This window comes from Mandrillus leucophaeus, unplaced genomic scaffold, assembly GCF_000951045.1.
Source record: "Mandrillus leucophaeus isolate KB7577 unplaced genomic scaffold, Mleu.le_1.0 Scaffold140, whole genome shotgun sequence".
Lineage (NCBI taxonomy): Eukaryota > Metazoa > Chordata > Mammalia > Primates > Cercopithecidae > Mandrillus > Mandrillus leucophaeus.
Window position 1 is genome coordinate 1,160,942 of NW_012101366.1, and position 26,131 is coordinate 1,187,072.

At 36.5% G+C, this 26,131-nt stretch overlaps 1 protein-coding gene across 2 annotated transcripts in view; it reads left to right on the forward strand.

The window, feature by feature from the left end:
- HDAC9 (histone deacetylase 9) overlaps positions 1–26,131 on the forward strand; it is a 927,644-nt gene that overhangs the window by 210,076 nt on the left and 691,437 nt on the right. The window contains exon 1 of one of the 2 annotated variants that reach the window (XM_011973893.1): positions 6,771–6,858. The exons of the other annotated variant lie outside the window; for it this stretch is intronic. Coding sequence (XP_011829283.1) covers positions 6,843–6,858 — 16 coding nt within the window. The 5' untranslated portion in view covers positions 6,771–6,842. Of the gene's footprint in view, positions 1–6,770; positions 6,859–26,131 lie in introns of those variants that run through there. 2 annotated transcript variants of the gene reach the window in all.

Genomic DNA, 26,131 nt, shown 5'->3' on the forward strand with positions numbered 1-26,131 from the left:
TTCTTTTTTGCATAATAGGTTGTGAGTACACATGGCCCAATGGTGTCTTAATTCTTCATTTGAAATTCTAAAGGTTTGCGTTTCATTTTTGTTAAGCATGTTGCATTACTCTAAAACAGATTTTAAAAGAAAGATACTGAAATATAATTCCACATAGTTACTGAGTCACTGACTTTTTCAGAACTCTTATAGGTAATCACCCTTATTTATAGATGGGAAACATTCAACTGCAGAATTAAATGATTTGGTCGAAAGGAAACAGGAATAAATGGCAGAATCAACCACCTAATACTTTGGATTTTTGGAAAGTATTAAAAATAAACAAATCAAAACAACAAAGTTCTCCATTTCTTTGTTTGTGGAGTATTCTCCCCTCTGGCCCCAGCGAAATAAAAAGTCTGAAAGGAGATCCTCTGGAAATTAAACCAATGTGTTTAAAGTTAAACCCTGCCTCATGTCACTTGTACAGTTTACACAACATTCGTATCCTTAAGTGCTACCATAATTTTGTGAATGTGAGCATAAAGAAGTCCAGGAGGCCACCAAATTGTTCTCACTGGCTTTTTGTGTAGTGTAGGATAATGAGGCAATTTTTGCTTTGTCTATATATATTTTGTGTATTACTTGATTTTATGATCATATATTATTTGTATGACTTTACCTTTAAAGTCAATACAAACAATTATAAATGTAATTTGGTATTTACAACACACACACACACACACACACTTTTTTTTTTTCATTAAACATTAGGCAAATGGTGGTTACATGAAACATGAAACTCTGGGACTACTTCTGTTTCACAGGTTCAGATCCTGTGGCCTGACTTTTGGTCTGAAAAATATAGGCTTGGTTGATGTATTCAATTGTGTACTTTTACCCAATTCTCCATTACCTCCTATTTCATCTTCCACCATAGTAACTTTAGACAAGAAAAGTATGTTTGAAGATTACCACGGGTTAACTACCTGTATTCCGTTATAAAATCTTTGTATGTAGTGTTAGTCTTTGGTTTTGTGGTCAGGATCGACTATAATCAATTCTGATTATTGATTTGTCAAATGTGAGACCTTGGCCAATTTATCTAATCTTTGGGTAAATTAGTCTCTCCATGTGTAAATTAAGTATGAGAAAACTTAACCTTTAGGGTTGTTGTGATAACTAAAAGAGCTCCAATTTGTCCAGTGCTTGGTTTTATAGGGACTAGATACAGGAAGATTTCTTTCTTCTTCATTTGATTTAAATCCAACACTCAATGTTACTGTTGTTCCAGGTAAAATTTTAAATATTCATTTTGCTATAAATCAGACATGATTTTCAGCACTCTGTTTTAAAAAGTAATGTGATTTCTTGTGGAATAACTAAAATAAGGACCCACTGACAGTTGTTTCCACATTAAAGTGAGGTGGATTTCACCCTAAAGCTTCTGAGTTGCCAGGTAAGCTTCACTTTATCAAGGAGAAAAATTAAAATCCACTAAACCAAAGTAAAATGAAATAAAATTCTAGAAGCTAAAGGACAAGTAAAGGACACAGTCTTCACACTCTGGGCTTTTCTTTTGGTCTTTTTTCCATTGACTGTGGGATAAAATTTGGGGGAAATTGTGAGGGTGTGAATGGCAAGTGTATGTTTGAGTTCTAAGACTTGGGTCATAATACCAAGTCATAATGTGTATTTTTCTATCCCCTCTCTTACTCAATGTTGTTCATTTTTTAGTGTTATTCAATATTTTCAGTATCATGATTTGTAGAAGTTTTTATCATAATTTCTTTTATTATTTTCCTTATATTGGGAATATACACCATTTGCAGTTATTCAGTGACACTTTAAAGTAGCAGTGTGATGGACATTCATTTACATAAATTGCCATCCACATCCTTGATTTTTTTTTACTTGGAAATGATTCCTAGAAATAGAATCACTCTTAAGGAGTGTGAACATTTTAAAAGATTATTGATATAGTGTGACATTTTTTTCCCTGGGAAAGGTGTACCAATTTACACTCCTACCAGCAGTGTTTTTCACATGATGTGCTTGTCGTCATCTATTAGCATCAATGATAGGTAAAAATGTTAATGTGTCATAATTTATATTTATTTGCTTCCCAGTGAAGTTGAGTATTATGTTTTATGTTTACTAGAGAAGACGGGGACACCAGAATGCTCCTTCTTTTCAGCAAGTATATATTTAGACACATTGTGTTCCAGTGGTAGTTTTTCTCATTTATTTAAATATAGGTCAATAAGCAAAATCTTGGCTGCAAACAATCATCTTAGCACTAAATTTAGTCAAGTGTCAAAGGCATTTTAAAGACACTAAATTTGGGATGCATCTCAGAAAAACATACTACATGATACTATGCTGATGAGATTTTCTTTTTATGGTAGGCAATTGGTAATTTTGTTGTTTACCCTGGGTTCCCCCACAATGTTGAACTAGCAACTTTCAAACCTGCATACGTCTGCTTTTGTAATCAAAATTGAAAGATACAATTGAAAGGAAAGATTTAGTTCACAAACTGTATAATCTTCTGATTCTGCAGAATTGAAATGAACAAACTTGAACACATATTTAAGAACGCAAGCTCTAGTCAACATATAACTTAAGACCGGAAAAAGGTTGAATTTCCTTTCAAAATAAGCACCATGCATGACCGTGCTTCCTAAGAAAAAAAGAAAAGGTAATATCTCTAAAAATTGTATCATCGTTATTTTCATACCGGTTACCATGGTTCAATTAGTCCCTCTCTATACAGTCTAGTGGTACATTTTTCTAAATTGTGAAAATTCAATAATAATTACAGAATGTATAGTGTATATAAATGTGTGTTTTAAGTGGTCTTATGTATGATATTTCAAGATGTAAGCTTATTTTTCAGGATGTTGTGTTTTGGTACCTAGGAGGGTCAGCTTTGAATCATTTCTAGTTACATATTTCTAATTTGGGGGAAAATCAGTTTTTATAGGAATAAAATGTGGTCCAAGTCTTCAGCAGAGTGAAGGAGAAGACTGAATTATAAAAAGAGACTTTAAAGCCTTAGAGGAAGTTAATAAAATAATTTTATTGAATTCCATCATGACTCAGCTTCTAATATTAATTTTGTAAATAGGAAAAAGGTAATTAAATTACTAAAGCACCTTCATTTTAAAGGTTAACTTTATTATTATTGCTCATAGGAAAGTTTATTTTTTACCACTTTTAGAACCTAGGTCTTTTTAAATTGACGCACAATTCATTTGAGTGCTTTCTATGACGCGCAGTCAGACCTGCATCCTTCCTGTGTGGGCTCTGACTATCTAATACAAGAGATAATATAATGACTTACATATCTAGAACACAAGGTAATGATTCCATTACCTGGGCATATCCCTTTTCGGATTTGCAGACAGTTTAATTTTTACATCTGATCTTTAACCAGTGCTTGAGATGAAACAGAACTGGGTATTTGAAAGGAATTTAATTTGTTTTGCCCATTTTAATGGTAGTTTTTTTCTGAGTGTATTTAAAGAGCTTTTTATAACTACCATCTTCCAATTTTTAAAATGGAAATACATTTTCTATTGCTTATTTTTTTACGGCAAAGCCTTATGTATTTATTTTAGAAAAATTAGAAAATACTGCAAAGAAAAAAGAAAAACGAAAAAATAATAGATAATTCTAATTAACATGTTGGCAGATACTCCAGTTTATTCTATGTAATTCCTATATACAATAGGGGATCAAAGTACTTGTTACACTGAATACCATACTCTGACATTACATATTTTTGTTGTTATATGTTTTTGAATGAGCAACCAATAATCATGTTAGCCTGAAGACAAACTTTGTGTAGTTCAAAGAATGTTTGCCAACTCTTTTTCAAAAAGGAGGTTTCACATAAAAATCCAGATGTCCACCTTCTCTTGATAAATGGGAGTTCTGTGCTGCTGGGGCTGACTCCTGGTTGGCCACCGTTGAGAGCAGATGGCCACAGTTGGCCTTAGCCAGCAGGAGCATGCACTCTGCATTCAGCACATTCCTGTCCTGGTCTCCTTCACATCTTGATATGCCTACCTGACTCCCAAAACCAAATTGTTTGAAGGGCAGTAGTTTGTCTAGGATAGTGCTTTCAACAAGGCTCTACTGGCCCCTAAGGGAAGATTTGAAAGTGTTTTCTGGATGCCACAGTGCTTGGAGGGCACTATTGACATTTAGCGGACTGCTGTCCTGTTATGTGAGAGGCCGTCCTGGACCTGGAAGTTGTGTCCTGCATTTTCAACAGTCCCTTTGGGTATTCATATAGGTGAAACACCTGTTTATAATTATTTGAGCCTAGAAACAAAATTGGTTGCACATATAAAAACTGCTTTAATTCAATTTTAGTATACATTGAATTTCCTAAGACTACAACTACTGTAAAATTTCAGGTAAAATTGTTCTTTGCTTTGGAAGGTTTACTGTGCATTGTTCACCGTTAGGAAAACCATGTCACTGACAGCAAGGTGGCTATGGTATTTGAATAACCAACACAATGCAGCTCCATCAGTGTTCATTTGTAGCACCCTTGTTCAATATAACAAAAAGCAAAATTAACACTTCTTTAACATTTTTTATGAATAAGAAATAAATCTCAGATCTTATGAGAGAATATTAATGCTTCTTTGTGTGTTTTTCACTTTTACCATCTATAATTTGCCTTGGCATGTCATCTAGACTTCAGTTACTCTTATTTTCCTTTTATCACTTGCCTGTAAGCCTGATTTATTGTTTCTTATTCTAATACTAAATTTTAGCCTAATGTCCATGCAACCACTCACCCTCCAGTCTTTCACTTTCTTAACCTTCTTGAAAGTACTGGCTTCTTATTTCTCTTTAATTCATATTTACTTGTTGGTAGTAGAGTAGGCATCAGATAAGTTCCTCACTATGGAGGTTATGCTCATGCCTGGGGCACTTTATAATTAAAAAGAATATTATTATAGAGGTTGTTTGTATAAACTATGAGCTTTGTGTTAGGTTAGTAAAAGAGACATTACAAAATACTTGTTTTTAAATGTGAAGCTTTGTGCTTGAGCAGCTTAATGCTCTAGGTGAGCATAGAGAATATACATTGGTCCTAAAGAGGCTTGCAGGCTTCTAGAAAGACATTACATAGAAATAAGTTATGTCTAGACTGAGAGGATGATGAAATATGCTCCAGGATTTCAGAGAGGGGCAAGTAGGTATGTTTGAATGGGTGAGGAAGGCCTGTGGATAAAGCCGAGGAGGTGCCACCCAACCTAGATGCTTGGGGAAGCTGTTAAGAGTTTTGGAAAAGGGGACAATGAAGCAAAGTTCTCTCTCTTCTTTTTCACTTCCCCCCATTCTTTTTCTTCTAGAACTGTATCTTTTCTTCTTTCTTTCCTGAAGATGCAAAAGCTACAGATGTGAATGAGAGGGACTAAAGCCAGAGTCATGACTGTGAAGTATTGATTTCAGGTATTTGTTCTTAAACTCAGACCAAATATAAAAAGATGACCTTGGGGGCTTAGAATTGTGGGGTTTTTGTTCTTCAAGAGAATTTATTGGAGAGATCTCCGAGTAAGTCATTGCTTGTATTTTCCTTCAGCGTAGTACTTAGATTTTTATTTTCTTAGATCTAATTATAAAAGAGACTTAGGTGGTGGAAAATAAATTCAGTAAGTCTTCAAAGTTTTTCCTTTCTTTATTTTGTAAGCTAAGTATCATTGAATTGGAATACTAAGAAGGATATCGGTGACAGAATCGCTCATTTCCTCAACCTGCCTCAGCTTACCAAATTTAACTCGTTTTATGAAACTATCACCACATGTAAATATATGTAAAAAATAAGAATTTCTTTGAAGAAACGTTTTCTTAGCCAATCAAAAGCAAGAGCTAATGAGGCCTCAGGATGATTTGGTTTTCAGACTTTTTTTTTTTTTTTCTCCAATGCCACAATGCTTAGATACGGTGGGAAAGGCACTTCAAAGTGAGTACTCCAGATTTAATTCAAATGCACCCATTTAAGTAGCTCAGAAAATTGCATAATCTAGGGTTCTGGAGTGACAGTGTTTTATATGTTGAAATCTTTTGGAGTGAGATTGAAACAGCAAAATCATTTTATTTCATTAAAAGCGGTCTCAGCCTCTTCTTTTTCCTTTCATTCACTGCAGGCTTTTCCATCTAGGAAACAATTCATAGCTGCTTCTTCAGAGGATGTCTAATTTTCCCTCATTCAGAGGGGCACATTTGGTAGTTTGCCCTGTGTTTTAATTAGTAAGCTTCAGAGAAAGAGAGTCGTCGGAGCCAGGGCCCCCAGTTGTGGAAGTTTCTATATCCGGTAAATTGGATCCATTCCAGGGCAGAATCATTTATCAACAAATGAAACACCAGCCACTTCCCACACGTCCTCTGATTGCATGAAAAAAATCACTCCCCTTCCTACCCAAATTGAGTATGCTTACAGTATGGAGCTGACGAACATTCTCTTTCCTTCTTCTCCTCCTCCTCCTCCTCATTCTGTTGAATTGCTGGTTTCTGTAATCTATTAGGCTTCTTATTAATAGTAATAAAATGTTCATTCATTAACTCTCTCATGCCTACATATCAGATATAGTCACTCTCTTTGCCCCTAAGTTATGCAGTCTTTATAAGGTTGTTCAGTAGCAGAGAAATGAGCTGGGAAAACTGATATTGCATCTGTAGCATCAGGTACTATTTAACCAGTGGGAGGGACTGATAAAATTAGCAAGTTGACTAACCACTTCCCTTCCTTGCGGCTCTTTAATATTATAACGGATACAGAAAAGTTCAGAAGGACTGAGCTAGTTTGCGAAACCACAGCACACTTTGGCAAAGAGGGAATGCACAATAAAACGGGTAAGTTTCTTTCTTTTAACCTTTTAAGAGAACTGTGAAAAAGATAGTGGGGTAGACGTTTTTAAGTTTGACTCTGCAAATCGTCTTTAATAATTCGTAGGCTGTGGAAAGATAAACCTGTCATGAGGAGGGAAGCAAAACGTTTTTCCAATCAGTAGCAGCAACAACAACAAAAATTACATTGAGCAAAACATTCAGCTCTGAGAATGCCTTTACTATTTCAGATAGATAAGACTAAATTGTTTTTGGGAGAGGGTTCTTGAATTAGTAAAAATATTGATAAATAAGTTCCTGTACTCTGAGTTTTTGAAATTTAGCCTGGAATTGTCAGCAGGGGCATTATCTACTGAAGCTGAATGTCCGTCTGGATCTTGAAACAGCTTAGTCTTCTATTGTCTTCTTTGTGGTTAAAATTTTTTGTTGCTTTTAACTCTTTTATTATTAAAAAGTTCAAACACAAGCAAAAATAGAGTGAATAGTGTAGAGATTTCCCATGCATCTATCACACGCCTTCAATAGCTATAACTTCAGAGCCCAGGTTGTGTCATCCACACATCTGTGGTACACTCCCTCCTTCAATCTAGTTGAATTGCAGCATTTTGAAATATACTTATTGTGAACATTAAATAAAAGAGGCCTAGGATTTCCTAAAGGCTTATACCAGCTCAGCAATATAAGGTTTAGAGAAATATTATTACATAAAATTAAATTATGAGTCATAGAAAGCACAAATGAGTTTCCAGTGGTTGTTTCACCAGTGGGAGCAGGAGTAGGGGATGGTAGATACTAAGATTGTAGTCTCTGGAGCCAAACTGTTTGGGGTCACATTTTGGTTCCATCACAATCCAGTATCCTTAAGACAATTTCTTAACCTTTCTGTGTCTCAGTTTCCTCACCTGAAAATGAATACAATAGCACTGATCTGAGCATGAGGGATGATGAACCAGTGCGTGCCAAGACTCTGAAAATTGCTGGGAACATAGAATGCTCACTGTTAGCCTACAACTGTTGGTCAGAATTCTTAGAGTGATTGTAGGGTTGTGATTTGTCCAAGCAGAAAGCCAAAGATTGTATCTGAGCATATTGGGCTATCTTCTGACCATTGCTTTTCTCCTGACTATTTTATAATGCCAGGCTAGGAAAAGTCTCCATTGAGATGTCTTGCTTGCTTTTGCACCCTCTGAAAACTCCTTGCTCTTGCTTCAGTCCTCCCCTGCTCTGAATTAATTCTCTCTACAAACAAAAGGTATCTGAACTTGTCTTGCCCACCCTCTCACTTTGAGGACGAGGGAGTAGAGATTTGTCTAAGCTCACAGAGCAAGGAGTAGATCTGATGGAAAAGACCCTGTCATGGGCTTCATGGACTCCTCTAATGTCTGTTTGAAGGGGCACTGCAGTTGGGTTTAGGAAACACTGTTGGGCCTGAGAGGCTGCCTCACGTCTGAGGCTCTTATGCATCCGTCTCTGATGTAGAGGTCTTCCAGGGCTGCAAGTTACTCAGATACTTTTTTCATTGCTAATCAGAATAGTGAAATTCTGAGGATGGCAACAAATGGATGGTGAGGACCTTCCCTAAGCTATTTTTTTCTATACTATTCATCAAATAGTAATGGCTGTCATTTATTGAGCATTGACAATGCACCTGGCATGTGCTATGTGGTTTCCTTATTTACTCCTCCCTATATCCCTATGTAATATTTACTATTAATATCTTCATTTTATAGAAAATAAACTAAGGTACAGAGAAGCTAAGCTACTTACCCAGCTAATAAGAGACAGCCAGGATTTTGTTTCAAGTCTGTCTGACTTCTTAGAGCATTTGTCCACAAGAAATAGGTTTGTTCAGACATGTGCACTCGAAATGCATCTGTGGTTTTGCTCTTAGGCTTCCTGAAGATGAAAGTCGTCAGTATTCCTATAAAGCAAGCTGAATGGAAAGCCTTTTCTCTAGTAATAGTTTTCCCACAGTGAATTTTCATAATGCCTAATTACAAGCTGGAAATTTGTCATAAATCTTGACAAATACAGAGGTGGGTGGGGGTGGTGTGGAGTTACCACTGTAAAAAGTAAATATTGAACTGACAGGTAAAAGAAGATATGCTCTTTTAGTAAATTAACCATGCTTCAGTGGTGGATTTTGTTTTTAAGGCCATTTGTCTCTCTTGAGTTTTTGTAGAGGAGGGTGAAATACATCTAAGTCAGTTTTTGAGAACATGCAGTGCTGTTGTAAAACAAATGATAAACACTGATGCGCTGCAGAAATAAAAGTTGGCTGAATCTTCTGGGAGGTGCTGAAGAGAACTGGGACATGCACAGTCAGACATTTTAGAAACCTGGAATTGACTTGAAGTGCTTTATCTTTTACATTACGGGTACAACTGCAAAAATAGAACTGAATGTGTGAATGAAGAGAGAGGTTAATTTCACAACTTTGGAGAATTTTTTTCCCCTCCAATAGAGTAATGGTGTTTCAAAAAATTTTTTTCTTCACTCGAGGGGACATGGTCTAAAATTTAGAGCTAAAAATGCAAACATCAGATATAAATGATTAACTTGCCTTTTATCAGGCAATCTGATACAATTTGCACTCGTTCATTTTTCCTTCATTGGCTACAGTACTTTCGTCATCTTGACAGAATCAGTTAAGCTTTACCTATAAAAATATTGGTAGAGATTTGAAATCATATGATCTTTTTGCAGAAAAAGAAAAGGATAAAGGGAATTGCAGTTGCCAGTGTTGGAGTGAGTGAAGTGGGAAGGGTCACTGTTATGTTGCATTCTTGGATTCTTAACCTTTGAGAAAGCAGAGCAGCTCTTTAGTACTGGCCACTGCAAACCATTTTCCAGAATTTTTCCATCATCTCTGTTTTTTTCTTTTTCTTTTTGTCTGTAATGTCTTTATCTCATAAGAACATATTCACAACCTGTAAAGCAGGGTTTAGGGTTGGAAATCTCTGTTTGTCTATCAATAGAGACAGACTCAGAGTGCTATTTAGCTTGTCAGTGTCCACTTCTTTGTGCACTCATGTAATTTCTGGTGGGGTTGGTCACCCATTGGATTACTGTGTACTAGTGCCTTCATGTTTACAGATTGTTTTCTATCCTAATATTTAACATTTGTCAATGCATTATGTCACTACTATTATTAAATGTGAAAATTCAGTAAGTTTTAAAAATCAATAAACATTAATTAATGCTTGATTTAAATGCTGGATTTAATTATTAACTTAATTTAAATTTTAATAATAACATGTATTAAAAGTCTTGAATAGATAAAGCATTGTTTTCCTTTGAGATGAATTCTGTTTTCATTTGTTCTTTTGTCCATTTATTCACAATTGCTTAGCATCTCCTGCTGGAGATCCAGAAATCAATAATCACAGTTTGTGCCCTCAGAAAGTTCACAGGTTTGGGGTGAAAAACAGTTGTATGAAATAAATGGTGCTATAGTTCACAAAATATATTCTAACTACATTGTACCATCTGCATTGGGAGAGAGGGTGTGTGTGTATGGATAATCCCAGACCCTGGGATTAGAGCATCATGGTTCAAAGCCCATTACCCTCTGGTTTTGGGTATTTAACTAATGTTCTTAGGCTGTGATTTCTTCACCTGTAAAATGATACTGAGCTCCTAGGAGTGTTGTATTAATTTAACATGTGATACATGTTAAGTATTTATATAGCATATCCTATAGTCTTTGGGGGATCAAGGATAGTCTCTCAAATGAAGTTAACTTTAAACAGCCTGAATGGCACAGATGCTTCTAGTCACAGGGAACTGGATATGACAAAATGGAAAAGAGTTTTGCCTGTTTGAGAAAGAGAGTAAAGTCAGCATGGCTGAAACATGTCAAAAGTGGGGAAGTTTCTTAGAGGTACTGGAAGAGTCCAGATCGTGCTGAGCCTAGTAGGTCATGTTATGCAGCTGCATGTTGTGCAAGTGCAATCAGAAGTGATTGAAAGGTTTACACAGAGAGTTGCATGACCTGAATAATATTTTTAAACTAGTTGCAGAGTGGAGAATAGATTCGTGAACAGCAAGAGTAGACACATGGAAATAGGTTAGAAAACTGTTTCAGTAGCTTAGTCCAAAAGTGATGACCATTTGGATTAAACAGTGTCAGGGGTGTAGGGGCAGTGGACAGAGTGAGAAATCCTGTATAATTAATAGGACTTGGTGAACAACTGGATGTTGTTGGGGAGTGCCAATTATGATCCTATGGTGTTTAGCAACTGGGTCTAGTGAGATGTCATGTGTGAAGATGGGCAAATTGGAAGAAGAGCAGGCTTGGACTTCTCAATTTACATGCTTTTGAAACACTCAAGGGGAGATGTCAAGCAGGCATAAGACGTCATGTAGATGTTAAGTGAAGTCATGGAAATAGATGTGATCACTCAGAGAGATGGGATGAAGTGAGAAAATCTGAGGACCCAGTACTCAACCACTGGAAATTCCAAAATTTAGAGGACAGAGGAGAAGCAGCCAGTAAAGGAGGTAGATAAGTCATGGTCAGAGAAAAGGGAAAATAAGGAAGTTGTAGTTTTTAAGGAAGACATAAGAAAATAGCATATTCAGGAGAAAGGAGTGATTATCCATGTCAAATGCTAAGGAGCTAATAAATAATCAAAAAACACCATGGAATTCGTATCATGGAGCACACTGACATAAATATAGAAAATACAGTTTCTTTAAAATTGCATTGGATTTTAACATACTGACTAATCAAGTTTACTGTTGACCAATTGAGTAAATATATGAAGACAATAAAAGAGACATATTATTTTCCCAAGTGGCAGTGTATTTAGAAATTATCTTACTTCTGTCTTTATGTAACTGTATGGTATACAAGGAAGCAGTAATAAACTATGCTGGTGTAAACTTACTTCCCTGGAAGTGCAAAGTACTTGAATTCAGCACTTTCTTCTTGTGTATTCCCAATATCAAGATTACCAGGTACCATTGCTGAGGGAACCATTTGCATAGACCAGTAGTTCTCAACTGGGGGCAGTTTGGTACCCCAGAGCACATTTGGCAATGTCTAGAGATATTTTTGATTATTACAGCTGGCGGCAGGTATGTTACTAGCATCTAGGGAGACGAGGCCAGGGATGCTGCTGAATATCCTGTAATGCACCAGACAGCCCCCCGCAACAAATAATTATTTGGCCCCAAATGTCAATAGTGCTGAAGTTGAGAAACCTTGACATAGACTAATGCAGACCTGCTCAGTGCCTAACATCAGGCCTTGACAATAGTAGATCTTCACTAGAATTGTTCTGCAGGAGGGTGGGAGATCCTTTACTGCCTTTTGTTCATGGTTTACCAATAGGTTTATGTAGTAAGTGATCTTTGAATTTGGTTTTTATCTTGAAACTTCTTTGTAAAAAACAAAGTGAATAAATAAAAGTATTGTGCACTCACGTGAATTATCTCTGCAGAATTTTCAGTAGAATTTATCTATGTGGTTAAAAATAGAGGACAGTGCTCCACCCAGTGCATGTTAGACTTCTTACATCAGAACTGGATTCTTTATGTAGAGTTAGTTCCTATGCTGAAGTGCATAATAGAGAAGTTTCAGTATTAAAAACATAATTTAACATTTAATAGATTTATTTTCTTAAAATGTGTAAAGATCTACTTCTTTAAAAATAATAAATTTTATTTTCTCTTGATTATAACATAGTTCATATAGCTCATATTTTTGTGTGTGTGTGTGTGTAACTATAATAAACTCTTAGATACCCATAACCACGGCAGGATATGGAATTTAACCATTATCAATAAAACCCCCTATGTGAACTCCCCTCTTTGCCAAGGAGAAACACAATTCTGAATATTTTGTTTCTTGTTTCCTTGTGTTAAAATTCCACTACATATATATGTATCCCCAAATGAAGTATGAAATTAGTTTTTAAAATGTCTATGCCTGTAGGGTGGATTAGCAAGGAAAGCCATGGAAAAAATAAAGCAAGCTCAATGACTATTTGAGAAATGCAGACACATGGCTTTGAGGCTTGGCACCAAGCGTGGGGGCAGTGGCACCATTAGAAAGAAGTAGACATTTCTGTGACTGTCTGCCTCTGTGGAGAAAGGGGGAGCCTAAGGTCAAGATGACAGTGGTTTAAACACAGTGTTAGAATGGAGGTTTTATGAACAGAATCACAGAAGGAGGCAGGGGACAAGAAGCACACAGGCTGAGACAGACTTTGTATGCGGTGCCTTCTTTTAGGAAGATTGAAGTGCCATGTTTATTGTCTAGACTTGTACTTGCCATGGAAGCAGGACATCTGAGAGCTTGCTCTGTCTGGGCAATTCAAGATAGAGACTTAGAAACGTCATTGTTGAACAGTAGAGCTGGAGGTGAAGATTTGAGAAACTTCAGTGTAGGTGCGAGTTGAAGCTCATGAAAGGAAGAGACCTGGGGACAAGAAGCTTAGGAAATGCCCATCGCTAATGATCGCTAATGGTGGTATTGAAAACACGTTATAAGCTTTTGCTATGGCTATTGCTTATTTTTATTTAAAAACTTTCAGTCATTTTATTTTCATGTATAGGCTTCCTTGGGCTGTCTTTACAATATATGTTATGGTAGGGGATTATTAGGCTGACGCAAAAGTAACTGTGATTTTTGCCATTAAACGGAGTGGACCAAAGAATTTTGCACCAATTCTTTGGTCCATGTGTCTGCATTTCTCAAATAGCCATTGAGTTTGTTTTATTTTTCTGACTGCTCTCCTTGCCAATCCATCCTACAGGCATAGACATTTAAAAACTCTAGTTTCATACCTTGTTTGGGGATACATAAATACATAGTGGAATTTGAACAAAATGTTAAATGTTTGAATGCTACAATAACATTCTAAGCTAGGTTAGATTCTTGTGACAGTAAATAGGATATTATGGTTTGGCTTGGAATTCTTGTAAGACTTGCAACAGTTTTTAATCCTGATCCAAAAGAGTTTAGTCATCAGAAGAACCACAAGTGGCACAGTAAATGTCAGTGCTAGGTATAAATGTGACCTCAACAAAGTTTGTTTCTAGGGCTGCCATTCTCCTTTTTGTTAGTTTCTTTGGTCCTACATTTCTTCATCTTCACAATAAGAAGTTGGTCTGGATAATGTGTCAAATCATTAAAATAATGTTCTCTGCTTTTTAACCTTCATGACCTTCCATCCTGCCTGAGGCCTGTGCCTAGGGGATTTCACTCTGCCCTTTCTTCTCTCATAGGCCATTTAAATGTTACAGCTCTAAATTCATTTTTCTCAGAGTCCTGCTACTTACTAATGCTAAAATACAAGTCTGTATTATTTGCAGTAATTCACAATACGCTATGATTGGCCTCATATATTCACTCCCAGATGGCTTCTTCACTGGGGGTTTCACTGCCTGACCCTAAAGTAGGGCTCAATGGTAGACCATTCAGGTAGCATGGCAGAGGTAAGCTAAACAGGGTGATATTGTTATTATTTATTTTCACAAGTACTTTACTGATCCATATTTATCTAACCTTTATAAACATAACATTAGAAATGTAGGACCTACATTTTTATGTTTTTCTTACTTGAGATAATTTTCAAAAGTTTTTACTTTCCAGTTGATGAACTTTCTTTATTTAGCTTGTATTTGAATTGACTGACTGTTCTTAAGTCAATTTTCATGTGATCATGTTGCTACATAGGACATTCTTAGTCATATAGCTATAGCTGCGAGTTTGTTTAAATATCCCATATAAAAAGTTATAAAAATAAATAGTAAAGCTGTTATTATGAATTTACCTATAGGAAAACTGAAATTTTATTAAAAATTTCTTATCAGCATTTTGTGGTTTTGTAACAACACCATGAATGCAAACCCAGTAAGTAGGAGGGAAAGTATTCTGTATTTGTAGTTAGGATTGTATCTGTTTGATTCAAAATGATGAGTTAGATTTTAAACTTATTTTGGAGCCCAACTTTTCTTGAGTTTCCAAATGAATAAAGATATTTATATAATAAACATTCAGTTTATTACTGAAAAATGAATTAAGATGACAGTAAATAACCTCGGGTATAGGACTCTGCATTGTAAAGTGGCACATTTAATGTTTATGCAAGAGTAAGATTTTTTTAAAAATTAATTTTAAAAAGTGATTAGCACCTTTGCCGTACAACTCTTAATATTTTTCTTTTTTGTAACACTGCATAAAATTTGAAGTATTTTTTGCTTCAAAATTTGACCTACTTAGAAAAGTTCTGATAATTCCAGTGTAATGTATTCCTTGTTTTGTAAGCAAGCGCCTTTGGGTAATGTATTGGAGAGACAAGTCATCTCATCAAGAAGCGTAATAGACCCTATCACATTTCAAGATATATTTTTTTCCCTAGAACTTCTGCTTCAAATTTAGTCTGTGTTTAATGATACCACACTTTACTGGTGAGGGTACTTTTCCAGCAGTTTAACTCTCTTTGCATACAAATGGTGTTTTGGGTCTGGCTGCCATTACTGATACTTTCCTTGAAATGAGGTGACATAATTTGATTTTTTGCAGTCAGGAAAAAAAGGTTTTGTTCATCTTGAGATGTTACAGAAAGAAAGGTTGTCATTGAATGAAATGCATGGCTTGATGCCATTTGTAAAACAGGTTGGTGCTAGCTCAAGAAAGCAGGAACAAATTCTTACTTGGTTGAAAAGTATGATTGGCTGAGGGGTAAAGGAAAATCTCCTGAATTAGTCATTCCAGGGCTCTACAGTGTAGATCTGAAGCAGCACGGAGGAAAGGCTGCCAATCCACCTTCATCTTAGCAAGCACGGAGGACAGGCTACCAATCCATCTTCATCTTAGCAAGCACTTTTCCCCTTCTTGATTCCAGTGAGCTATGTATTTTAGTCAAAGATGTTAAATTTTGAAGGCTTCTCAAGAGACTCTCATGACAAGCAAGATATTCTTTATTATCTCCTTTTGTTATTGAAGCAGTTGAGGTCTTAAGAGACATTAAGTGACTTTTCCAGGAACTCAGATATCACCACCCTAAAATTCAGGTCTTCCTCCCCTTACAGCAGCCTCTCTATAGATCAAGCTTGTCCAACCCATGGCCTGTGGGCCATGTGCAGCCCAGGGTGTCTTTGAATGCAGCCCAACACAAATTTGTAAACTTTCCTAAAACATGAGATTTTTTTGCAATTTTTTTTTTTTTTTTTTTAGCTCATCGGCTATCATTAGTGTTAGTGCATTTTATATGTGGCCCAAGACAGTTCTTCCAATGTGGCCCAGGGAAACCAAAAGATAGGATGCTCCTGCTCTAGATATACTGACTTTTCCAAGGAATGTCAGGGGGTAAGATCTGTTTTTAATTGGTTCCACTTCCGGGGGAAGGCTTTCTTCTATACATGTCAGGTTTTCTTTGACTTATCAATACCTTCATGAAGAAACAACGAACTGAAGGACATTTTAAAAGCAGATTGTATAAGCCACTAACAAATTTTGAATAATTGCTAGTCTCTGCATATAAGTAAAAAAAAGAAAGCAGTTTAACAATGTGTTAATTATATATAGAAATTATTTTTATCACAATAAAATTAAGACATACTACAAGAACAAATCGACTTAGTTTTTCAGTTTGCAATTATCTTCCCAAATTAAATACAAGTAAAGATCTTAATAAATGTAACATTAAAGTTCTTGAACTATATACCACACACTATTCCACATAAACAGACAGGTTATATTAAAACTAGCAAAGCCGTATTTTGTCTATGCTTGCTAAAAAATACATTTTGTATACATTCTAGAAGACTAAGATAATTTTGTATATGTAACTGACAGAAACTACTTCTAGGAGAAATATAATTATCGTATTAAAGGTTATGAAATGGCAGTCGAAACCCCTAAAGTCATGGATTCTAGTTAATACAGTATAATAAGGGAGAGCTCACACTGTTCCTCATGAATCATGCTGTGAAAACTCCTGTCAAATAAAGAATTATTAAGTTGAGTTAAAGAAATTAATTTGTTTCTTCAAAACTGAAGTTAAGAAATGCAAACATTTTTGTTTTCTGGATGAAAACACTTTTTTTTTATGCAATGCAATTTTCTAAATAAAAGGTTTATTACATGTGTATTTTGATGACCTTATTATACTCATTTTGCGTGAAATTGTTTAAAAAATAATATTCCCTCAAGTTAAATTGCTCAATTGAAACTTCCCTGCTTCTCAATATAAGCATCAGAATAATACTTTAAGGTCATAATATCAGAAGCTATTGACTAAGTGATTTAAAGATAGAATGTCTATATTCTTAATGGAGCAAATTAGTTTAAATATGGTAGTTGAAGTTGCATTTTATGATAGAGCAGGACATTGTTGTCTTGTTTTTAAACCTCACACTGAAAATAATTATAGGAAAAAGCAATCTAGATACATTATAGATTTTTTTTTCTTGCGTGAAGTGATTTAATCCACTATTTTATTCCAGAGACTTATTTAGGTTTCATTTACTGTCCCACTGGGATAGTAAATAGTGTAATGCTTTCTTTCATATTACTATCTAAGTATTTAAATGCAGAAATGGAGATGAAAACTTTGACTCCTACTGCATTTGAATGTATGAATTTACATATATAAAAATGTACAATAAGCATGTGTATAGAAAAAAATCACTGCTATATTTTTTGTAGCTCTTGCTACAGAGACCAAGAGATCAAAATAAATCTGCCCTCAAATGAGAAGTGCCAGCTTCTTCACTTCACATTTCTCCCACCAGACACTCATGTTTAATAATGAGAATGAATGAATGATGCAGTGGATAAAGGTCTATCTTGTTAATTAGATGTTCTCACATGATGAAGTCTTAATACGCCTGTGTTTTCCATATTCGCTGTAAATCACCATAGAATTCAAGAAAATGGATCTTGAATGAATCTTCAGATCTATTTATTTTTGTGCATATGCATTTGATCAAGTAATTAATTTAAATGATTTAAATGTTTAATGACTCTACTGCTTTTGAAGTCATATGTGTGGTTCTTAAAAATTTTAAATACTCAGGTGTTAAGAACAGCAGCCTTACCATCAGTTGGTGATTTCCTTAAGTGAAAATTTAAGAGTTTAAGGGTGCAAGTTGTGCAGCAATTAAGTAGAAAATGTACATGTGATTAATCATAATTCCAGTCTGCTTGTTTGTTTGAGCTCTTGGGTCAGTGCTAGTAATCTTACACACTTAATTGACACTTGCAATGTATGCCCATATGCTTAGTTTTCTAATTGTGGTTCTTATAGGGACTCACTTGGCACATGTAGTTTATATGCATCATCTCAATCAGAAAATGAGAAGAAATCCAGATGATATGAAGTATTCAATATCACCTTTGGTGAAGGCATTGTTAATGTGTATGGTGTGGCTGAATATGAGGGTTGAGGTGTCAAAGAAGGGTGTTAGTCTTGGAGCCAGGAAGATCTGGATTTTTACATAAGCATATTATTAGCTACCTCAGTGATATTTGCAAATTAACTTTACCTTTCCAAGTCACAGTTTCTTCATCCATAATGCCTTCTTTGTCAGGTGGTAGCAAACTTAAAGGAAAAAATTTATGTAAAGTTTCAGCCTACTTTCTAGAAGACGTGAAAAAAATTGACTTTGCCTTCATGTGTTTCAGTTTCTTCATCTAAATGTCTACTCTGTAAAGTAGTAGTAATTGTATGATGAAGTCATTCTGTAAAGCTAGAAACAAACCTTCTAGAAGGCATAGACAAGTGTCTAGTCTATAGTACAGTGTTTGGGGCCTAGGGAGTGCTCAGTAGTCATTTGAGTGACTTAAGGCACTTAGGATACTGACAAGATATTAAACAAATATTATTTCTATGATCTTCTTTTTCAAGAGTTCTTTAACTGGTTGAATTACTAGCTAACAATAGTTAACTATCTCAGTTAAGTAACTTTTTCCTTCAAGTCTTATTTCCCACATATATAATATATACTATAAAGTGTTGTTTGTCAATTGCTTTTTTTTTTCCCATGGCTTTTCCTAAAAATATGATTTTGTTGGATGCACTAGCATAAAGAAGCCAATAAAATATTGAGAGTTTTTCATAGAAAGGGTAGAACACCAGTTAATATAATGATTAAGTGTGTGGTAAATTCACCCCACTTGTATTATGGTCAAGTCACTAGCATAAAGCTATTAAGTTTTCAGAGATGGCAAAAGGGCAGTTTTGGAATGAGACTCTTTTTTTTTTGAGACGGAGTCTCACTGTGTTGCACAGGCTGGAGTGCAGTGGCACAATCTCAGTTCACTGCAAGCTCCGCCTCCCGGGTTCACGCCATTCTCCTGCCTCAGCCTCCTGAGTAGCTGGGACTACAGGCGCCCGCCACCATGCCTGGCTAATTTTTTTTTTGTGTGTGTGTTTTTAGTAGAGACAGGTTTTCACCGTGTTAGCCAGGATGCTCTCGATCTCCTGACCTTGTGATCTGCCTGCCTTGGCCTCCTAAAGTGCTGGGATTACAGGCGTGAGCCACCGCGCCTGACTGGAATGAGACTCTTACATTCTTTATGTTGAAAAGCACAGGTGCTGGAGTCCATGGTAAGACTGTTAGCTGGCTATCAAATTCCATTCCTTCTTGTTCCATGGAAACAGTACCTCAACACGTGCTGGTCAACTAGGCACTAGGACTTCGAGTTCCTATTTGAGATAGGTGTGGCCATGTGGCTGAGTTCTTATGAATAGAACGTGAGTGATTTGACAATTTGTATCACTTCTGGATCTGTGCTTTAAGATATTAGTTACGTTCCATGTTCCTTCTCCCTCCTGCTGGGTGGAACCTCACATGGTTTTGGTCCAGTGTCAACCTTATGCTGTAGCAGAGCTCTAGGAATGTCAGGGCAGCAAGGTAGAAAGAACCTTGGTTGATGAGGTCCTGCCAACCTGAAGTGTTACACAAGAAAGAAATAAACTTCTCTGTTGTTTACAGCACTGTATTAATTGGTTTCTTTGTTACAGCAGCTTAGTATAAACCCTGCCTGATACAGAGTCCCATAGAATTTGGTTGACCTGGGCTCTGCCCAGCATTAGCAAAGTGTTTTGAATCTCCAAGCCCCAGGGTCCTCATGTATTACATGGTACTATTGTGGGATTATACTATGTAAGAGTTTAAAAGTTCAGCATTTAAGTATACTGGAGACTGTACTAAGTGCCTTCTATACACTGTAATTTAATGTTTATGACTAAGTTATGAGTTAGGAATTATCTGGTATGGATGGTAGCTTTAAGGAATGATGAGTGTAAATTACTTTCCCAAAGGTCTAGTGCTGGTACTGATAGAGCCAGATTTTTTTTTTTTTTTTTTACTGTACTTTAAGTTCTAGGGTACATGTGCACAACGTGCAGGTTTGTTACATATGTATACATGTGCCATGTTGGTGTGCTGCACCCATTAACTCGTCATTTATATTAGGTATATCTCCTAATGCTATCCCTCCCCCCTCTCCCCACCCCACAATAGGCCCCGGTGTGTGATGTTCCCCTTCCTGTGTCCAAGTGATCTCATTGTTCAAGTCCCAACTATGAGTGAGAACATGTGGTATTTGGTTTTCTGTTCTTGCGATAGTTTGCTGAGAATGATGGTTTCCAGCTGCATCCATGTCCCTACAAAGGGCACGAACTCATCCTTTTTTATGGCTGCATAGTATTCCATGGTGTATATGTGCCACATTTTCTTAATCCAGTCTATCACTGATGGACATTTGGGTTGATTCCAAGTCTTTGCTATTGTGAATAGTGCTGCAATAAACATACGTGTGCATGTGTCTTTATAGCAGCATGACTTATAATCCTTTGGGTATATCTCCAGTAGTGGGATGACTGGGTCAAATGGTATTTCTAGTTCTAGATCCTTGAGGAATCGCCACACTGTTTTCCACAATAGCTGAACTAGACCCAGATTTTTAAAAAGCTCAGACCACCAGACTTCAGAGCTCATACTCTCAAGCAATACCAACAGCTCTTAGCAGAGTGTGTGGAAAATATTAAGCATTTCATAAGTGCTAGTAGTATTATTAATTCTTAGCAAACATCATGGAGCCCCTGTTATAGGTAAAGTAATGTGGCTTGTGCTTTGGGAACCCTCAGGCTGTTTAGCAGGGGACACAGATATGTAAAAAAGTCATTAGAGTACAAGTACTGGAAGAAAGTTGAAAAAAAGTAGGTTTTCTTCAATGAAAAGGTAATAGGGATCAATGAATCTTAGAAATTAGATCACCTACCATGCAATCACAAAATATGTCATATTCTACACTGTTTATATTATATTAATATTTAAGGTCCATACATCAGTTTCAATGGGGGTAGAGTGTGTAAGTCACTTTTACATATTCCAAGACTTAAGAATATGTCTTGTGATTTCTCTAAGAGAAATTCTCCAGCAACTCAGAAGCATAGAACCCTCAGTGGAAAATGTATGAAAATGAACCATGCTGCCCTGGACATTCACACGTGCCCCCACCCCCACCTCCACTGTCCCTGACTAGTGAATCCTTCCTAACACATCCAGATGCCATGGTCCCTGATTTTATTGGAATAGGGTAAAAAGTTTAAGAACCGGAAATTCTAAATTGTATTTCTTCATAGGATAAGAAATCAGTGTTTTGCTCACACACTCTTCCGTCAGGGCAGGAAGACCTTTTCTGACCCACCAATCTGAGTAGCACCTTTCCCTCCTGGTTATTCTCTTTTCCAGAATTCTGTATCTTCCTCCATAGCCCACTTTTTATAATTGTAATGTTTGTGTTTGTTTTTACTTGCACATTGTGTGTCTTCTTCCATCTTCGCTCTTGATGATAAGTGCCACAATTGCAAAAGTCATATACCCTCCACCAACCAGTGCATGCAGATATCCTAGGCCAGTGCCTGACACACAGCAGGTGCTCAATAAATAGTCATCAAATGTGAAAATACATGAATAATATTAGGTTTGAGTAAAAGAAAAATAAATATTTTTAGTTTCCCCACTTTCTCAACTAATTCTGAAAAAGGAAAATGAAAACATGATCTGAAATAGTTTGCTTCCGCTGAAGCTAGAAATTCACATTCACATTTGCTGGTCCTTTCACCTTCTTCCACTGTGCCAACCCATATGTGCCCAAAGAAACATAACTCAAAGCTGAATAAAGCATAACTCCCCTTTTGTCATCAGATTTTCGGGTCTGTAAGTCAACCAGAGAAGCAGTAATCTAGAACTGTTTGAATGACACATAGTTTTGCTCTACCCTTGTAGAGCATATAAGGAAGCAAAATTTCTGATCTCTAGGCAGGGGTCTAGTAGATGAGAAGACAAGACATATGCATAGCATGCCATGTAATACAGAGTGAGTAAAGAGTGCAGCAGTAATTGCTTAAGGGTTCAGGAAAGGGAGTTGGCACAGTGGCCTGGGCTGATCAGGAGAACTTGGAATGGGTTGGTGAAGGGAAGTACTTGCCAGGTCTTGAGGGACTAACTAGAACAAGGAAGGTAACCTGAGCCCGGGTGAGTGAGCTAGAACACCAAGATGTATTTTAGTTTGAATTTATTCCCAACCCCAGCAATTCATTCCCCAGTCCTAAGACATGGAATGAAGTGTAAGTTGTTTATTTGGGAGGAGATCCCAGGAAACTCCAATAGGGGAAATGAGGCAGGGAATGGAAGGCAGCCAAAAAAACAATATGTTATCAAGTAAGTTGGTGTGCTGGGTAACTAAAGCTTAATTCTGCTGAGGAGCTCTGGAAAACTCTGTGCAACAGGCACGCAGTGTGAGGAGCGGGGGCATTTCAATACCAACTCCTGACCGTTGTTGTTGGTTGGGGGCTGCTGTGGATAGGACTCAGACTTGGGGTGGGGGTGTTAATTCCTCAGCACTTCTGGCCACTGAAAAATACATCCAGTCATTACAGTTAGAAGTCAATGTCTGGCCACTGTGTACTGCAGTTGCAAAAGCAAGGAGATATGGATGGACTATTGATAGCATCTGCTATGATGTGTTTTCAGAAGTAAATCTGAGTTTTACCCATGCTCCAGAAATATGTTTACATGGTTTTGAGGTAGCAGCCTTTGTAGGAAAGAAAAGATGATGGTAATCTAAGTTTAATAAAGACTGAGTAATATAGGAATAGTTTGGAACTGACCAAATAGATTCTGAAGGCTTCTACACATACTTTTGGTGTCTCTCCAAATGGTGCTATTCATGCTACTGGTAATTACTTTTCTTTAACACCTTTTGATCCAGGCATTTTCTTGCTTACGATCTTTGGATGGATATTCATCCTGGCAGGATTAAGTCTTAACTCCTCAGACTTTAAGATTTCTACAGTTATTTCAACTGTTTTTCTAGCTTCATCAATATTGCTGAATATAAATTCTTCACTCTAACCAGACTTGTTTACTCACACTCCTTTTGGCTCCTGCTATTTTGGATTTGCGAGACACCCCCCACTTACTTAAATTCTTCCCATTCTCCATGTCCATTTCCAAACTCCCTCATGCAGCCATCTCCCCTGGTCATCTCAGCCAGCAGACTGAGATCTCACTTCTCTCCTGGACCTCATTGCACAGTTAACATTGTGACATGTCTTCTATCTATTCATGCGAAGTTAAGTTTTTCTTATGTTATTAAATTTGTTGTGTGTTTATGTCTTGGCCCCTCAGCTAGAGGAGGGAAGTTCGTGTGTGTGTGTGTGTGTGTGTGTGTGTGTGTGTGCGCGCAGGGGGAGGCAAGAGTATCTGTTTTGAAGCCATACCTCTCAAGTTCAAATCCTGACTTCCCCATTTATGAGCTTTGAGTCCGCGGGCAAGTAATTGACACCTCAACAAGCATGGACATTTTATGCCTGTTAATCCAAGAGTACAAAGGGAGGGCACATAAATGAAAGTTCTGATGTGTATTAGAAAGGCTCTTAATATGAGAATCATCTTCAACACATTGAGTTTTGTAAAAATAATGGTAATTGTTCAAGGCCATTTTAAAAAAAATACGTCATTTCCTCCAAAGGTCTTCTTGTTACCATGTCATTTTCACAAATAAAATGTTTGCTGTTTCTTAGATTCTAAAACTAGTCTCCAACATTATAAAATCATAATTATTGCCGGGTGCCATGGCTCACCCTTGCATTCCCAGCACTTTGGGAGTGTGAGGTGGGCAGATAACTTGAGGTCAGGAGTTGTAGACCAGGCTGACCTGTTAACATGGTGAAACCCTGCCTCTATTAAAAATACAAAAATTAGCCAGGTGTGGTGGTGCACACATGTAGCCCCAGCTACTTGGGAAACTGAGACAGGAGAATCACTTGAACCCAGGAGGCAGAGGTTGCAGTGAGCCAAAATTGTGCCATTGTGCTCCAGCCTGGGTGACAGAGTGAGACTGTGTCTCAAATTTTTAAAAAATTTGTAAAATTGAAAAAAAATCATAATTATTAAAGTCATAGTAATATTTTAAAAACAATTATCATGCATTAACAAAACAGCTGATGTCAGTAACACCAAAGATCAGGGTGTGGAATACATGCACCAGTGGTACTCCATCTGACTAGATGTACTTTCCAGGAAATGAAAATACTTGAAGCTTTTCAAAAAGTTCTGGAAGAAAAACCATTTCTGATACCTACAAGTGTACATGTATGAGAAAACATTACAAATATAAAAACACATGTTTTCAAACTCAAATGTAATTTTAAGAACTTTGCCTTAATTTATGTTTATATTGCCAAGTAGCTTAAACATTTTAATAGTGTCACTGGCTGATGTTGATTGTTAGACACTTCATCCAATTCATGATGTTGGTTTTAGCAATCTATATGAACTAGGTTAATTAAAATGTGAAATTTGCAAAACCAAACCTACATAGAATACTTTTAAACATCAAAAGAAAATAAGTCACTGTTGTAGCCCTGTTTCTTTCATAGTTATATAGATTTGCTTAACCATATACAAGGAAAGAACTTTTCTTTTGAGGAAAAGGTACACTTGAACTCTGATCTGTAATTATTTAAGCTTTGGACAGTTCATAGCCTAATCATCATTTGCTGTAAATATACCGTACTCCCTTTCAAAGTGATATTTGATCTACATTTAGTACGTGGTATTAGATTTTAAATTTCTTAAAGATATAAAAAAGTTTTGGTATACTCAGTGGGTGATTGAAGATATGCTACTTCATGGAGAAAAATATATTAGGTGTGTCTGACCTGGAAATAATGTTCTATTAATCTTTTTCTTGTGTCAGATATATAACAAAAAGAACTGGAAACTATATTAAGCCAGGATATAAGTTACATATGTATGTGTGTGTATATATCTATAGAATATGAAAAGATGTTAGCCATTATTTTTTCTCTTATTCATGCTGTTCTCTAATTTAAACTCAAATTCTGGGGATTTGTATGTGTTTTTATGCATAAATACTAAGACAGGAAGATAGGGTTCATTGAATGATCCCTTCTTCAGATCCACTTTATAAGGCAGACTTTACCTGTGTGCATAGATGTAGAAACAGGTCCAGAAACATCAGGGAACCTGAACAAAGTCACATGGCTGGTGAGGGGAGAATTCGTGTCAACTCCAATTCCCTTGGAGAATGTATGCAAATTGCCTGCTTGTGTTTGTGGAGATCTCTAAGTCAATCCATATTACCCACATTTCATTGCATAATTGTGAGTTTACTGAGACTTTGACCAGAAATATTGTAAAGCTGAGCTTGTTTCATGGTGTTTGGGAGGAGTTGAAATAAATCATTTCAAGGACAATGAAATGTTCAGCCCAAGGTACACTTGTCCTTGGTTTAAACACCCATTTCCTTTAAGGTCTTTCTAATGAGACCTTGCAGATTTTCCAAAAAATATACTGTGTCAGTGTGGCAGCTTATTCACCTTACTTACATAGTTCGAGGAACTGCTTGTTTAAATTTAGATACTGTCTCTGATGAAATGTTTTGACAAAGTAATACCAGCTTGATACTATTTAAAATATTTTGACAGATGGGAAAATTGTTTCAGTCTGAGTTGAGCAATACTTTATTGCAGTATTTTGTGAGTTAGAAAAAAAAACGGTAAAGGTAGCCTCACTGTTCCCCAAAATAACATCCTTCCATTCTCCCTGAGGAGAGAAAGACCTCCATTCAGTCATAGATTACAGTATGTGTGCTGAGTATGTTAAGAATTCACACAGTTTAAACAAGAGGGAACATTTGGGGACTATTTCCAAACAGGGAACATTTATCGTTCTGTAAGCAAACTGAACCTAAAGAACTTTCAGGAACATTTGTTGTGGTAGC